General features: G+C 47.0%; 1 protein-coding gene and 1 long non-coding RNA gene across 36 annotated transcripts in view; one reads left to right on the top strand and one right to left on the bottom strand.

Moving 5' to 3' along the window:
• The first annotated feature begins 275 nt into the window (after nucleotides 1-275).
• Nucleotides 276-1,483, top strand: LOC105416549 (uncharacterized). Of its 6 annotated transcripts, XR_003888761.1 has the most exons (4): nucleotides 276-747; nucleotides 883-940; nucleotides 1,015-1,098; nucleotides 1,294-1,483. It is a non-coding gene; the product is annotated as an uncharacterized lncRNA (long non-coding RNA). The 6 variants fall into 6 exon arrangements; XR_003888763.1 differs by having other exon boundaries at nucleotides 278-935; XR_964597.2 differs by having other exon boundaries at nucleotides 279-935; nucleotides 1,018-1,098.
• Nucleotides 1,484-6,877: 5,394 nt separating this feature from the next.
• The window catches only part of fnbp1b (formin binding protein 1b), a 35,865-nt gene continuing 26,285 nt past the window's right edge, over nucleotides 6,878-16,457 (bottom strand). For 7 of the 30 annotated variants that reach the window (XM_029837101.1, XM_029837104.1, XM_029837081.1 and 4 more), the window contains 8 exons: nucleotides 15,226-15,318; nucleotides 13,217-13,231; nucleotides 12,919-12,954; nucleotides 11,331-11,440; nucleotides 11,124-11,256; nucleotides 10,751-10,872; nucleotides 10,499-10,665; nucleotides 6,878-10,396 (listed from right to left, as the gene is read on the bottom strand). In XM_029837101.1, the coding sequence (XP_029692961.1) occupies nucleotides 10,218-10,396; nucleotides 10,499-10,665; nucleotides 10,751-10,872; nucleotides 11,124-11,256; nucleotides 11,331-11,440; nucleotides 12,919-12,954; nucleotides 13,217-13,231; nucleotides 15,226-15,318 (855 nt within the window). In that variant the 3' untranslated portion in view covers nucleotides 6,878-10,217. The remainder of the gene's footprint in view (nucleotides 10,397-10,498; nucleotides 10,666-10,750; nucleotides 10,873-11,123; nucleotides 11,257-11,330; nucleotides 11,441-12,918; nucleotides 12,955-13,216; nucleotides 13,232-15,225; nucleotides 15,319-16,457) is intronic. The other 23 variants (XM_029837109.1, XM_029837094.1, XM_029837099.1 and 20 more) reach the window with 11 other exon arrangements.

Below are 16,457 nucleotides of genomic sequence, written 5' to 3'. Positions count from 1 at the left end.
GAAAACGTGAATCACCAATTGTCTCACGGACAATTGTTTTTGAGTCTCTGTTGTGTCTGAATTAAAGTAAATCTTGGCTTCTTTCCCTTCTTAAATCCAAATCCCCTCTTTGTTTTTCCTCCACTGAGCGGTTTTACTTAAGGTGGTGTGACGGATCCGCTAGCTGAAGCTAATCTGTCCTGATTTGTGTGGCACCTTTGGGCTGTTCTGTTATTCTGAAAATTAACTGATGCGATGGCATTTAATTCATTTAACATGTAATCTGCGAATCCCTCTGACATGATGGCCAGCTCGCCGTCCAAAAGCTTGGCAGATAAAAGGTGGGAGAGTGCGAAGGCTAGCGAGCGTGATTCCAGGTGCAAAAGAGGAAGTGAGGTGGAAGAACTTTAATCCAAAATGAAGCGGGTGTTCGTAAAAATAGCTAGCAAATCGAGACCCCCACACAGGCAAAAATCCCAAAACACAGAACAAACCAGTCACATTAAAAAGGCAAAGAAGAAGTAACATGAGAAGCTTTTGATAGGGGGATACACAGAACACAGTGGGTCAGGTTTAATTACACAGGGAAACAAGGTACAGGTGGAACACATCAGCAATCAACCTGGGGGGACTAGGGGAAGGAAAACTGGCTACACATTGGAGGACGACGAGCCTTTCAACATAAAACATAAACGTCCAAGAAACATCCAGTCCAGATTCTGAGAGAGTGCCACGCAGGCAGAGTTCAGAGGGAAGAAAAGTCTATAAGTAAAAGAAAACGCTGACATTTAACTGGTGCCAATATTATCACTGAACTTGTTCTAACAGGCTAAAGTGCTGTGTTTGATGTCCTCAACGCCTCTCTTTCTCGCTCTTTCTCCCCCTCTGTGAATCTATCTTCAGGTATTGACTCCATAGTTGTGCACTGACCTCTGACCCCGCTGAGCCCTATATCTGTAAGGTAACAAACCAGTAATCTAGTTTCTGTTTTGTTTTTTTCTGCCTCCTCTCTTCTTCTCCTCCTTTACCCAACAGCAGGAGCTCCACGTCTAACAGAAGGCAGCAGTAAAACATGTGATATTCTATGGTTGATGGTGTTCTGCTGGTGGAGACTAACAGGTATTTGCATGGGCGCTAAAGGTAGAAACAGGAGAGGGACAGCATTCCTGCTCTAGTCTCTCCATGTCCATAAATCTTGACAAGTTCTGACATTTCTGACACAAACGAATACTCAGAGAGCATTACCGCACGTCAGGCAGATCTATAGAAGAGGACTGTGTGAGCTGACACATTGCTAATTCTGCTGGATTCTAGCTTCATGTGAAGCGTCATAGAAGAATCCAGAGCTGTGAAATCCAGCAGCAGGAGCCAGGAAACGTTAATACCAGATGCTGTGAATCATCTACAGAGGGATTAAAGAAAGCAGCACTTCATTTTGTGTTTATATACGAGGAAAATGTAGAAAGTGAAACAATTTAAATAAAAAGAAATGAATGTGAAAGGCACGATTAATGAAGCCCGGCGAGTTTAATTTCAAGGTGTGCATTCCATTGTGTAATCTGACTCTCAAAGGATAGAAAGCAATAAAAAAAGAAGAAATCCCTCATTTCAATGTGTGCACTGATGTGCTTTCTGATGGACTCCCATTACTGGAGCCTACAGGGAACAATTTGTGATTGGTCATCAGTTCCTAAAACAAGTCGAATCCCATAGGAATGAATTAAATGGAACAGGAATTAGATCTACGGACCCGGGGGCAGCTTGGGATTTCAGCGGTGACAGGGCCTCTTAATTAAATCCTGTTTTTGGGTCATCCAGGGTGGAGGCCACCACTCAGAGAGACAGAGAGTCCCTGGAGTAGATGGCCTGGCATCCAGTTTTACTGCCCATATGATTCACAACAGCACCTTCTCACGTCACTGAAATGTCTGCAGCATTTCCTGTAATTCCTGAATATAAAGCATGAATCAGCCATGTCTGTGACTTTCTGTCTCTATCTACAGTTATTTGAACATTGGCTTTTATCCTTCATTTAATGACTCCTTTTCTCATGCTGGAAACAGCCCGTATGTCTCTGGGATGCACCAGATTACGTTTGGCTGCCTGTGCATGCAGGGTGTGATCACATGTCCAATTGTCTCCAGAAGGATTCCCAGGCCTGTGGATACCTCGCATTTATCCCAATGTCAGTTTCCATTTCCAAAAGCAGGATTGGTGCGCTGCAGAGGACTGGGGTCGATTCTACGAGCCACTCAGGTTGAGTCTGGTAAACCCACGTTTGTTGCGACCCACTGTCATCATCAAAAGTCCGCTGCCATGAGTGAGAGGGAGGTTTAGGACCTTATATGTTAGGGTTTTCCTCTATATCTCTGCCATCGTATGTGGGATTTGAGACTTGATTACATGGTCGTGGTTCAAGAAGAATACAGGTCTCCTTACTTAGGGTACAAGGGTATCCTGCTCTAACCTTCCGAGCTCTACCAGGACCTGGTTGGGGGGGAGGTGGTCTTTATGTATCCATGTTGGTTTTGGAAGGGCAGCGTGAAACGTATTCTTTTAAATGCGCAGGGTTCCTTGAAGGCTAGCCACTGTCGCGGTTAGGCCGCCCTCGGTGGTGAGATGATGGCTCTATGGTACAGCTGCTGTAAGTCAGAGGCGGTCAGATGGTCTGGAGGTCTGCCACGGCAGCAGCCGCGCTGAGGGGAAAAAGACCTGATGAAATCGGCCAAAGATTACAAAGACTCGCCAGTGCAACAAACGCGTCTTTGTTCCACGGTAAAGGCATTCTTGACTCTCATGCTGTGGTATTTACTGCCAACACGCTTTGCTTTTTACTTTCCACCGCGCTGTCTGCGACCAGGTCTGTGTGTCTTGAGGTTGGACCTGAGGGGACGGTGACACCCAACGAACATATGATCTCTGACTCAAACCAAATTACCACTCCAAGACGGGAGGTTAGCCACGGAATGTCAATGGCGGTTAGCCTTACGTTGGGCTCGGTGGTAAGCCTGAGAACACGGGGCTTCTTTAAAAATGATGACTACGTTATTGCCACCTTTGCTCCCACAGGAGCACTCGAGCGATCATTCCCAAAAGAACACAAAGAACTCGTGTGAGTTACAGCTGGAAAGATGAAGCTCAATAGCATCGCAGGCCCATGAACAGAAGAGTTCCATCAAAAACAGAAAGATTTTAAAGTGTGATACTTTGTCCGAAATAAGTCAAAGGCTTACTCTGTAAGACACAAAGTATGGTATCCAGACGAGCTCTGATCAGAGACCTACCCCATAATAAACCGGATGCGCTCCGAAGGGACTTGTGGAGCCGGTACATTTCCATTGAAATCAATGCATAGACTGCAGCACACACAGCCTGAGCCCTCCCAGAGAATACGTACAACTTCTGTTTAATAAAATAACTAGGAATCTAACTTGAATGAACATGAGCAATCGCCCGCTAGCATCAAAGCTAACTGTTGCTTGTCAAATATTCACAAATCTGTGATGATTTGCCTTCGAAAGAATTGAATCAAGTGAGGCAGATGAAAGCATATTTATGGATGAGGCTGTGGAATGTTTCATGGTCACTGACCTACGGTTGAACACCCATGTGTCTAATTAGCAGCTAATTAAAGAGCAGAGCCGAGCCGAGCGGCTAACAGCAGACAGGCTTGCTGCAGGGAAAGTGAGAAGTATGTGTTGCTGCTCCCCCTGTCCCAGGGTAAACATATACTGCCGCGCACACGTTTGCAGGGCCTTGACCCCCCGCTGTCACAGCTCTGAGTTACGGCTGCTGAAACAGATACGTGCTGTGAATCAACTCCCGAAACCCCACCTAAAATATATTATCCTGCTTCTATTTTAATGGTACTAATGACATATTAATGCCGGACAGAAGCCTGAACGGGCCGCCGTTAGATTTGCTGGGTCGGATCTTATTGTGACAAAATTTTCGCCAAGAAAAAGATGCTTTAGCACAAGTATGAGCCCAAACTCAGCCTGCAGACAGCATATCTGTTCCAGATGGAGGAACCAGCTTCTCTTTGACCACCTTTTTCTTTTTTTTAACAGTCTTTGAGGCTTTTTAAAGTCCTTATATGATATACCGGCGCAAATGTGTTTTCAGTTTAACAAATTATTGATGCTATGATTGCTGTGATTCTCTCGCGGTGTATTTATTGTCGGCATCACAGTGATGTGGAACTTATTCGTCCAAGCTGTTTGTGGTCGCCGAATGAGCGGTTAGCTTCATTTGCCGTGGTTCTCACACTAGAGGGGCCGGAAGGCTTTTGACAGCGGGCTCTCACCAATGGGGGGAACCTTCCAGTGGCCAAGAGAGCTGCAACAGCTGAGTGCTTTTCACTGTTTGTAGTTGTTTAGCAATTCCAGATTCAATGTCATGATTCCATTCCAAAGGCAGACTAAGGGCCGACCACCATGTGCCTATCTAGGCTGTAACAATGGAGGGACTTGAAAAGAGGTCCGCAAGGCCCTCAGGGTCTTCTGGCTAACCCGTCGTAAAGGACAAGAGAGGTTTCCTCGTGCAGCAGCTGCTGCAGTTGGAACTAAATCGGCGTGTACGTGCAGCTGGACTGCAAAAAGTTTTTAAAGCCCACAAACGCCACCACGCAGAACACAGGCCATACGTCTGTTTGGCCTTTGCATAAACACACACACATAAACACATAGGAGGCGAGAAGTGAGGGCCTTGATGCGTTCCCCAGATGCCCCCGCTTCTACCTGCCCTAATGGTGGGGCAGACCTGGCCGATCCCCAGACGTGTGCTTTCTCCATCAGGCTGTCTGCTCCGAACACCAGACCAGACGCAGCGCCAGAAGGTAAAACACACCGCAATGACCTGCCAAATGAAGAGATGCAGAGAATTTACGCCCTCTATTAAGTAAATAAGCATTCTTTAAAGTGTTTTGCCCCGCACCTGCAGCTGAACCTTACTTCCTGTGTTATTGGGTTTGCTCCGAAGTTGGTTTTGCTGGAACCAGATGCGGAATTCCCAAAAAAGAAGGGGAAGAGCTAATTGAATGAGCTCCAATCACACAGTGTCTTTCTATTTTTAGGAGGAAAGGCTCAGCAAGACATTCCCTGAGAGTGCCTGAGCGTTTCGCCGGTCCAGTAGAGCTCCTTGGGTCTTAAGGGACTCTAAATCTTTCGCGTCGTAGTCTCACAATGAGACAAGTGTCAAAGCTCTTCTCCTCATCCCCTGCCAACGTTTGGATACAATCTGGCATCTGCTTTGGGAGTGGCCCAAATCTCTGGTTGGGATCCGGGTCTGGACCAGTTCTGCTTGTATTTCTAACAATGTCGCTGATAATCCTCTGTGGATGAGGTGCGAGATGATCAAACAGTGGCTTGAAATGGGAAATCCTGCCATGTCAAAAGAGCAAATTAAAATCAAAGTTTGCTGCTGTTTGTTTCTCTTTCTTTTTTGGTGTATAATAAATTCTAAAGGGCACAAGAGCCTGTTCCAACGTTTGCTGGGGAGGAAGGAAGTATAAGTCGAATCCCCTCCTTAAGGACATAAGATGTCCTTTTTTGTTGCCTAAATCCTTCAGGACTCAGCTCAGCAGCAGGCCGAGGAGCTCCATCCAGCACAATACCTGCTCCTCCTTATGAGGAACTCTTTCCAGGCCCCTAAACCCATCATTAAGTCAGTGACATCACGAGATAATGACCTCCGGCTCGACAGCAGACCACTGCGAGTTCAAAGGGGAACATATGTGCTGATGTTCTGCAGCTGCAAGTGCAGCGAAGACAGAAAAGCATCAGTTTGGTTCACACCTTCCAAAGGTCATGGAGGATTTGAGTTTGATTTCCTCCCACCTTCCAGCTCCCTGCTCATCTTTTTTCATGTTTTGTTTCAAAACAAACTTCATATCAGCTATTTTTGAGAACGAGCTAGAGGAGAACATAAAACCTCCACTCACTCCTTCACATAACGTGGAGGAGGAGTCTGTTTTTGGCACATAAACCACTTCCAAGCTATAGAGTGAAATTATCTCTAAATCACTGCAGGAAAGGGAATCTCATGCGCCCCTTAGGATTCACTCAGGCTATTCATTTGCCCCCCCCCCCCCCCCCCCCCCCATTCCAAGGAGCAGCACATGCAGAGCAGCATGTTGAATCCAAGGGAGCAGGCATGAGCCAATTTGGCAGCTCGAAAGCATGTTGGCTGAGCTGAGCACTGCATCTGCTGCACAGCGTGCACACAAATATTCCTGTAGGGCAACTGGGTGTGATCACAGCTCATGGCGCTGCAAGGCTGATCTGGGTTGTGGGACGAATCTATACACGTGGAGTCAGTGGAGGATTACCGCATTGGATGAGAAGGAGATGGCAAAGGTGAGCAGGCCGTAGTGGGACTGTGAAAATCACCAAGACAGGGTGTGTGTATGTGTGTGTTGGGGGGAAGGGGGGAGGGGGGTGTTGCCTTTTCACATCACTCCTCTGAGCCTTGTCAATGAACAATGCAACGGGTGAAAAATGAATAGCTCCACATGTCTGGAAGTCAAACCTTTAGATGGATATTTACTGCCATCTAACGGAAACAGGGGAAACTGCATCCCAGTTTCCCACAGTTCGGTTTGTCCAGATGAACAATCCGTTGCTCCAACTGCTGCTCATTATTTATTACTTTCTGATCTATAAAAGCCAATATAACAGTTTTATCACTACGGAAAATTAATAACATACCAAGCAATTTTTTAAAAATATTTTTCTAGGGCTTTTTTTTTTTTTACAGCTCCACATAAACTACAAGCACAAAAGCGGGAAAACACAGTACATCGTGTTCAACTGCATAAAAATAATTATGTTCTTATTTCTTATATATAGATGAATGTATTTTAAGTCCCAGAAGAAAAAAGTCAGCTGCAAACACAGGATGGACTGTCCAGGCATATTTAATTGGCACAGTAAACACAATACAAAGTATTCAGTGCTCTGAAAACACAAGCGTGGGCTACCAAATGGGACACAAATGAAAAAGTGCAAAAACACACCATTTGGTAGACCTTACAAAGGAAAGGAAGTCTTACTCTGAAAAGCAGGTAAAGTAATGGTAAGACTCTCAATAGTTAAAATAGAGGTTTGACCTTTTAAAACTTTATTCATATATTCATATACACTCTCTCTGATTCCATTGGGCCATTTTTTTTTTTACTGTACAGGCAGGTTAATGTGGGGCGCCGCTGACCCGGGAGGCCTGTGGAGGCGGCGAGCAGGAGGTGGCGGTGGCGGGGCTTCTGCCACCCTCAGAGATGAGGGTGTTGAGCTGTTACATGATTCAGAAGGTGCGTTTGATATTTTCAGATACAGACTGACAGCGGATCATCTTATTTACACAATTGGCCTCACTGAGGGGGGGGTCTGGTGGTCTGGCTGTACAGCGCTCGCACAGTTCATGAAAGGTGAGCATTTTGCAATGGCTTCATCCAAAGCAACCTGTTATTGATGTTTGTCCCATTCAAAAAAAAGAAGAAATGCTACAACACAAATTTCCAGCTTTAAAAGAAGAGAAATTTTGAATGGAGTCAAATGTGAAACGACGTCCTGGGTAATTAGTGGACAGAGTCTCTGTCTGACTCTTTCGTGCATGGAGAAGTGTAAAAAACAGAAGCTAAATTTCCTTCAGTCCTTATTTGACGTCCGCTCTGAAAAACCCAGTTAAGACCTCAGATCACATTTAAGTCCCAGACTCACAGGGAGGAGTGGATCACAGTATCTTTTATATGCAGTAGACGCTTACAGTGGTCCTTCCCTAAAACCGACTCAAATCTTTGTGGGTCTTAATCTGTCAGACAGCCAGAAGGGTGAAATGAGCCTTTCAACGACGGTGATTAGCTGTAAACTAACGACAAAACACAGAACACTATTTTTTTTAACAAACAAATACTGTAAAACAAACCCACGATACATCCATAAAGGTGGTTCTGGGGGGGGTCCCTGTGATCTGTTCTGACACATGAGATTAACTTTCGAAGCTGTTGTTAAAAAAAATAAAAACAGGAAGTCATGCTTTCTGAATCAACAGAGTTAAAAATAATAATAAACATTTTTTTTAAAAAAAGAAGAACCACAGGCACTGAACTCAAACAGTAGCATTCTGGTTTAGTCAAACAGTACAAACAGACAATGAGGGTTAACTGAACAGAAAGACCAAAGGCAGGAGGGGTGGGTGGGTGAGCTGAACCCCCCCACACCGCCTCCTCTGGGCTGCCAGCAGAGGGGGCTATACGAGGAAGACAGGGCAAGCATGCAGCACACCACGCTGAGAGGAACACACCCCTCCCCTCCCCTCCCGCCTGGCAATAAAATAGGGAGGGTGGATGAGCCACCTGGGGAGGGAGGGGCAAGGTTGTAGAAGGTGAGTAGGGTGAGGAGGAGGAGGAGGAGGAGGAGGAGGAGGAGGAGGAGGAGGAGGAGGAGGAGGTGGTGGTCAGAGTGAGGAGCAGACAGCAGTGACATGACAGGAATTTAGAGAATGTGCAATGGTGGACGGCACAGCATCACTCTTTTGCCCTCCGGGTGGTCTTCCAAAGACACACACACACACACACACAAACGCGCGATTGATGCAGCTGAGTTCATGACACACACACACACACACATACGCAAGAGAATAATTAGCACCGATTTCATCCTGGATGGACAACCTGAAAATGGTGGAGTTCAATGGGAGAGCTGGAGTTGTGGAGGTGGGTGGGGCTGTCATGTAAGACCACACCCACCACAATGTGTGTGCATGTGTGTGTGTGTGTGTGTGTGTGTGTGTGTATTGTGCATGTAATAGTGTTGTCACAATACTGGTCTAATGTTATGAGATTTAAATCCCAAATTGTCCCAGTTTGCTAAATTCCAAACACTACGACCGAGAGTTTTTCGTTGTTAATCAACAACATAATCTCACCACTAATATCAGTATTCCCGACAACACTAGTGCATGCTGGGAGTCGGGGGGGAAAGGGGGCGGGGCCATTCAGAGCAGCCACGTTAATGACTCAGAGCTCTGCAAGCACAGTTAGTGGGATTAAGAAGCAAAACTGGAAGAAAATAAAAAGCCAAACTGTAATTTGTACTGTGACCATTTTAACTGTTTAGAAAACTAAAAGGTTTTTTTCTAATAGCCATCTTGCTTTTTTTTTTTTCTTTTTTCTCTGAATTTCTGAGCGTGTGAGGTGGCACGTGGTGGTTTTTTCTCCTGAGGCTTGCCCTGCCATTCCTCAGCCGGCCTCTCGCTTTTAGGAATCTGCAATTCAGACAGGAGATGAACAAACAACAGACACGAAAGGAAAGAAAAGTTAGACAGCTTCAAATGGAAAGATGCTGGGTTGTGGAGGAGGCATCCGTCTCAGAGTGACTTAAAATACTGAATAATGTCGAGAAAAGCACAACCAAACCCCAAGTCTTCCCTCCTCAGTGCATTCTAAGCTCTTTACAAGGCTGATACAGAACGGCATCCCGAGAGCTTCGTGCCGTGCACGCTGTGTTGCGAGACCATCAACTCAAAGGGAGTCAAACCAAGGTTTACGTAATGAGTTATGAAAGAGAGGGTTTAAGAGCAAACGCCGTTCCTGATTTACTGCAGCAGCGAAATCACGCAGATATCACGCCATGCCCACTCAAGCCCAGCTCCGATTATCCTTCTGCCTTCTTCTGTGGCATATTTCAATTTATGTAACCCCACTGGCGCCTCAATCAACAAAGACTTCATCGCCGAAACAATCAGACAGGTACTTATGGTGAACGTGATGAAGGAATTATAGTGCAACAACTGTTTCTCTTGCTTTAGCTTCTGATTGCGAGCGACCAGACCACAAGTAAGGCGTTGACTTTTCCTTTGCATGATTGTTGTCAGTTCATATGGTGTTTACATTCACGTGGCTGGGAATATCAGACAGATAAATGCACAGCAAAACCTTGAACTTAAATAGTAAAAACAAATCAGCGCGTTTGGATTGCATTTTCTTTGATTGGCCACAAGGTGGCACTGCAGCGAATGGAAGTACAAGCTTTGCGACACAGACCTCTTGGCAACAATTTCAGGCTCCTTTGCAGCCTTTTGAATGTTTCTTAAGTCACAACTGCCACAGCTCGTGAGGCACGATGAGCAGATTGGTCCTTTCCTCTGAATCAGACAGGAAGTGTATGTGTGTTCTGGCTCTCTTATCTCAGCTAACGTGTCAATCGCTCACATCCAGATTTAGCCCAGACGACCTCGCTGAGTTAAATGTATGTCATAGCACCTTTGGCATTTGTTTCCAAGAAGACCTCGACATAGGAGGTGGGGACGTATCCCTCCTCGTCCTGGTTCCTGCGTACTCGCGTCCAGCCGTCTCCTTTGTCTTCTTCTATGACATACAAGACCTCGCCTTCTGCCATGGCGATGGTGCCTTCGTTGTGACCTTTGAGAGGAGGAGAAAAGGCATTTTTATACTGAGTGTTCGAAAGTAAAAGCGGTCCAAACCCGGCTGATGTGCGGAGGGGAAACATTCAAAACATTTAACCTTCAAATGGGTACAAGGCTTTGCAGGTTCCGATAGTGGGCAGGGAATCTTCGTCGTCAAACTCGTCATCGAAGTCCGGCGTGGTGGATGCGGGGTTGACGGTGGCTTTGACCTGAGTCTCTGAATTCTGCTCCTCCGTGTAGCTGCCGTCCGGGCTGCTCAAAGGCCAACACATACACAGTGAATATGCTGTGAGCGCGTGTCGTGTCCTCCGCGCTCGCCGTTCGGGTGGTTGTTCAGAGCATACCATACCTCTCTCTGTCCTGGGCACAGTTGTTGCCCACCGTCGTGTTGTTCTGTGTCTCGTAGAGGACGCTCCGCCGTTGTGTGTCGCTCTTGGACGGCATCCGCTCCTCCACCTCCGCCAACCAGCCCTGCACCCACCCCAAAAAGAAAAACGCCAACAGCTGACAGCTGGACTATCAGGGGAAGAACCCGAGCGCTCGCCGCTGCTTTAAAAGGGTTTAAAGTCGGCCATGACTCTGAGCATGTAAACATGTGTCCAGCTGCAGCTCTTCTGATCCTAATATGGGCGGTTGGGTGGGGGACTCGACCCCCCCCCCCCATCCAGCTGGAACATTTTCCCTCATTATTTCCTATCTCTGTGTCATGACACATAGCTCACCTCAAATTTCTGAGCTTCCAACTGGAGCTTCTCGATGTTCTGGCCTATTTCTGTTAGCCGGGGGTCCACGCTGGCGGGGTCGCCCATCTGAGGATTCTTTATGTACACGTCTTTCATCTTGGTGAGAGCGTCCCTGCAAGGACACGGCGCTTAAATCAGGACCATCCCCAGAGTCTGTGGTCTGAGTGCATGCGTGCTCTAAAGTACCTCTGGTCCATCTCTTTCTGAATGTCCTTGTTCAGGTCGTCCAGTTTGCCTTGGAGCTTCTTCCTCCTCTGTTCTGGAGGCAGGTGGCTGAAGTCTTCTGGTCCAGAGCCCTGAAGGGACGAGCACGTGGACAGATGCAGAGGAAACAAATGAAAAAGGGCCGACAGGAAGACTTGAAAAAACCCATCTCCCTCTTGGTTGTTGTTGACTGAACAATACCAATGCAGGTGGAGCTGCTGTGGTGTTCTGACCACTGTCGACCTGAATAAGACGCTGCAGCTTCTCTCTAACAAACACTGAAGGTTTGCAGACTTGAGGCCCTTCACCCATTCAGTAACCTGTGAATCAAATGAGGATGTAGTGCAGCATTTGGCCACATCCTGTCATGGCTTCCGCTAATGTCGCACGAATTTCGTGCAAGTCTTCGAAAGCAGCTTGCTCTGATTAACACGTTTTCTTTACTACCAACAATCATTAGAGAAGGAATGCATAGACTCAGAAGCTGTGAATCACGGCAAACGCTCAGAAGTGTCGAACATTCCAACCGTAGGCCTCTCTGTTGCCTCACACGACCACATCGATCTGCGTTGATGAACTGAAACTTCTGCCATTTCTTCGCTCTCTGCAGCAGCTAGCTCAGTCGTGTTTAATTTCAAATAGGACTAGCCGATAAACCTGGGTCATGTGACGGGCTGAAAGCGAAACAGGGGATTTTAACTCGACTTCACCATGAGCAACAGGTTCTGTCTGACAATGACCAGAAATGCATCTGAACTCTTTGTCTCTGCGTTCTCTGCTTTGCTTTACTGAATAGGTGAAGGCCTAAAGCGATCTGAGATGGGTCACAATGGCACCACAGGCTGGAGCTGCAGGATCTACAGGTGAGAGGTCAGGATCCACCACACAGGAGCACGGCGGCAAGGTCACCCTGGCAACCGTACCCATTCTCCCCGTGACGGCATGCAGCCCTCACCAGGCATGCAGACGAACAAAAGTGTGAATCTCATGCAGGATCATGCTCCATCACTGTTAATGAGTCATGTTTTCATCTACATTCTCACCTGACTGTGGCCTGATACTGTAATAAATGTCTCCTAAATGAGGATGGATGAATGTGTTTAGAAGAAATAAATGAAAGTTAAAAAGTCTGATGCTCTAAAAAGGCCTGTGTCTTAGAATTAGTTAATATCTGCACACTTTTTGATGAAGGATTTAGGTACATTTAATAAACGCCCACCATTTTACCAGCTAATCTTTTTACACCATCACTCAACCGGATTAAAGGATGTGGATTAGCTTCAGGAGCTTCTTGCTGAGTGCACAGATATTAAAGAGGTCTTTAAATGTGTGTTCATCTATGAAAATAGTTGAATGATCCCTTGGTGCTATTAAAAAGAAACATTAATGTGAATGTAATTGATATCCTGCATGTTAGTTTACTGTCAGGATCGAGTCAGCATGCAATGGAAGGACGGGATTGAGCCGATACTAAACTCAGATTAGTATGTGTTACAAATACTGTACGACTGATCGAGACAGGAAGGACTACCGGACAGACTAACGGACGAGCTAGAGTTTGTATGATCACCTCAATGAGATTCCGGACGTGGGAATTGAGTGTGATCTGCACCACAGACAAGGTTTGGGAGAGACGTGACGGGGGACACGACCACAACACAAACACACAAACAGCAAAATAACATACAAATGAGACGACATGAGTCTGGGGTCCGTTGTGTCACAGCGGAAAACAATTAAATGACAAAATTAAATTCAAAGCAACAAAGAGAGCACACCAGGGGGGTGTTATTAGCCATGAGTTACTGGGAGAACATGCGCGCTCTCGTCATGCCGCGATGGTTGTTTGGTTATACGGTCATGCTTACCAGCTTGAGAGAAAGCTTCATGGGGGGAGAGGAGAGAGAAATGGCGAGGAGCAGGAGAGAGAGACAGAGAAAATTCAATATCAGGAAAACATCACAGCAAATTGTTTTCATGAGAAGGCTCTATGGCGTGTTGCCAAACTTCACCATTAAAGGAAAAGAGGAAAAAGCCCGTAATGGATGAGGGATTCAAATTTTAGCCCCTGCAGGGGTGTCCAGACCAGGTCTGCAAGAGCCACAATCCAGCCGGGTTTACTGTCCCACCAGGCAGATAAAAGCTTCCACCAAGGAAAGTGGGATCCCAGGTTGGTGTCGATTGCCTGGTAGGACAGAAATCCTGGCAGGACTCAGGCATCGAGGCCTGGGACTGGACGCCCTGATGCTCCTCTGTAAGATGGTGAAGTTTAGCATTTCTAATCGATGGAAACGGTGGCGCAGAGGCCCACATTCCACACATGAATGGTGTAGAGGAGGGATAAAACCACAAAGCCAGATGAAAACAAACGTAAAGAGAGAAGTAGAGGGGAGGTGGCTGCGGAGGGGGCAGGGGCGCCCTTTACTTCTCCATCTCTGCCGTCGCTACACTGACACGCAGCAGACAGCAGAGGGGGTCAAAAGCATGGACCACGCGTCCACAAGGGGGAGGACGCCGCACAGGAGACGCTGCAGAGACGAAACCCACAGTTCCAGAAGAAGGGTGTGCATGTCCAGGGTTGTGGATTTAGAAAAAAAAAAGGACAAACAGCTCTCAACTAGTTGTAAATGATGATTTGGAGCGTTTGATTGGAAGTTTTGAATACAATGAACAGAGCAGGGAGCTGCCTGTTTACAACCAGGGGCTGGTGGAGCTGCTGCAGAGGACTGCTAATCCTGTTAGAGGCTCACAGGCTGCAGCCCTGGAGAGCTCGGCGCCCTTTGGTCCACTAATAAACCCATCCACCTGGAAAGGCTTGCACCTACACTCTCAAGTCTCTTGATGCTAACGTAGCCGTGTTGTTCTTGCATTCCCTGTTTTATTTAAACACGCACATTAATAATAAGCAGAAGATGGAGGTGGGGGAGAAGACTGCTATCACGCCTCCCTGACGTATGGGGAATGAAAAATTCATAAACCTTGAGTGGGAACCTATTTTAGGCTGTGCTAAAATCTCTGAAAGCTGTTCATCATGCTCCCAAAAAGTTCTCAAATCTATAAACCAAAAGGTAATGACAGAAGCAGGTTGGCTATGATAGATGTAGCAACGCTTCATCATTTAAAGCTAATATAAGATATAGGAATGCCCAGTTTTGTCATTTATCCGGCATGTTCCGTGAACCCCCCCTCACCACAGCTCATTGATGTCCCTTATTTCGGTTTGCATCTTTTTTAAAAACAAAAGTCAGATGATCCTCATGTGCTTCACTGCATGCAGGATTGTTTGCTTCACCGATTCACTTTCCTTTTCAACCTGTAAAGCTGAGGCATGAGGCCAAGGAAACCCCCCTAAACTTTCCAAAAAATCCCAGACAGAAGCGAACACAGAAATACTCCGGCCCCCACAAACAGATGAGGCAGCACGACAGAAGCTCTGCAGGGGTGAATTCTGGGTACTGCCGGTTGCGCTCGGACCCAAAGCGCGAGCAGCATCTCGTCACGCAGGGAGGGGGTGAGATGAATACAAGGTGCTGGTGACACTTTGTGAATTCACCCCCCACCCACGAGCTGCCCGATGGGGAAGCCCTGAGCTGAGCAACAGGAAGGCCCGAGGCTGATGGGTGCAATGCGGGATGATGTCACTATCTTCTCCGATCATTCGTCTCGGGGACGACACGTGTCGGAGTCATGTGACAGACACCGAGCCAGGCACAGACACTAGCCTCGTTTGTGAGGATGTTTCACCTCATTAAGACTCTCCTTGCCACGCCGTCATTTAGCATTTTTATCCCAGAGGCTAATGCATGCGCTCTACATGGCATTTGCTAATCACGCACATCCGCACACCAACACGCACCTGCTGACCGCACACACTTACAACATATTGCCTTGCTTCGAAGGCATACGTGGGCCGGCCCAGCGTCCTCTTCATGAGCTCTTTGTGATAAATGAGCGAGCGCGGCGACTGCTGCTGCAGTGGTCGTCAGAGAGAACACGGCAGCTCTGAAAACAACCTGTAAGAAGCTCTTATACTGTATGCGTGGACTTAATTTGGCTCCCAAGACACGTCGGACTTCTCTTTCAGCCCACACAAAACACTGATATGAATATATAGATATATATACAGTATACACAGCTGCTGTGGATGATAAGGCCAATGATGCACAAAGACGCCTCTTTACCCCACAGAGAAAAAAGGAGATGATTTCAGAGATGTCGTAACTCGAATGCCTGTAAGGCGCTTAAGTTAGCCTAATATTGTAGCCGTGGTACTTCAGTGTTGATGGCTATCTCGGTTGGCCAGATGGCTGCAGGCATGTTTGTGAAGCAGAGGAGGAATTGCCCTGACAGCGGACCAGCACCTGTTTGGACCCATGAGCCCTCAGTGCTGGTGTCAGTGAAGCAGCGGTGCTGACGGCTCTCACTGGATCGGCCACTTTTAAGCTAGCGAAAAATTGAAATCAAAATTGGAAAAGAACGGCAACTGAAACTTTTTGAGAAATCAAAGGGTCTCTTAAACTTCACAGGCATTCACCCTCAGTGTCTAAAATGTGCCAGCAGAGTCTGCTTTTAATCCCTCTGATCTGTGGACGAAAACAACCTATTTATCATATTAGAGATATGATTTTATCTTCTACTGGGGGCTGTTTCAGCACTTCCGCTTTCAGAAACGTGTACTTCCTGGTATATCTGTGTGCTGCTGCTGCTGCTGCAAAAAACACACTTCTCTTTTTTCCCCCTGCTGACCTTGAGTCATTTCCTCTACGGCAGGCTGGTGGCGCCCTGTTTCGCACCGTGCTGTTCTTGTCGGCCTTTCGGAGACACTACGTTACCATAACTTCAAACAAATATTTTCCTCTAAATAATGCTGCCCTTTTAAAACGTGACACCGGAACGAGCTTTATTTGTGCCGAGCGGAAGGTACACGTGAGTGACCGGCCGGCCACGAGGTCGGGGGGACCTTAGGGGTGCAGGAAGAGGCGTGATGGGACCTGACCCGGCCCAGCTTCTCCATTACAGCACAGGACAAACTCCATGATGGCACAAAGCAGAACCCGCCCTCCCAGCAGGATTCTAAAATTACCCTAGCGGCCTTCTCACCCTACACTG

This window comes from Takifugu rubripes, chromosome 6, assembly GCF_901000725.2.
Source record: "Takifugu rubripes chromosome 6, fTakRub1.2, whole genome shotgun sequence".
NCBI lineage: Eukaryota > Metazoa > Chordata > Actinopteri > Tetraodontiformes > Tetraodontidae > Takifugu > Takifugu rubripes.
This window is presented reverse-complemented; position numbering and strand designations above follow the sequence as displayed.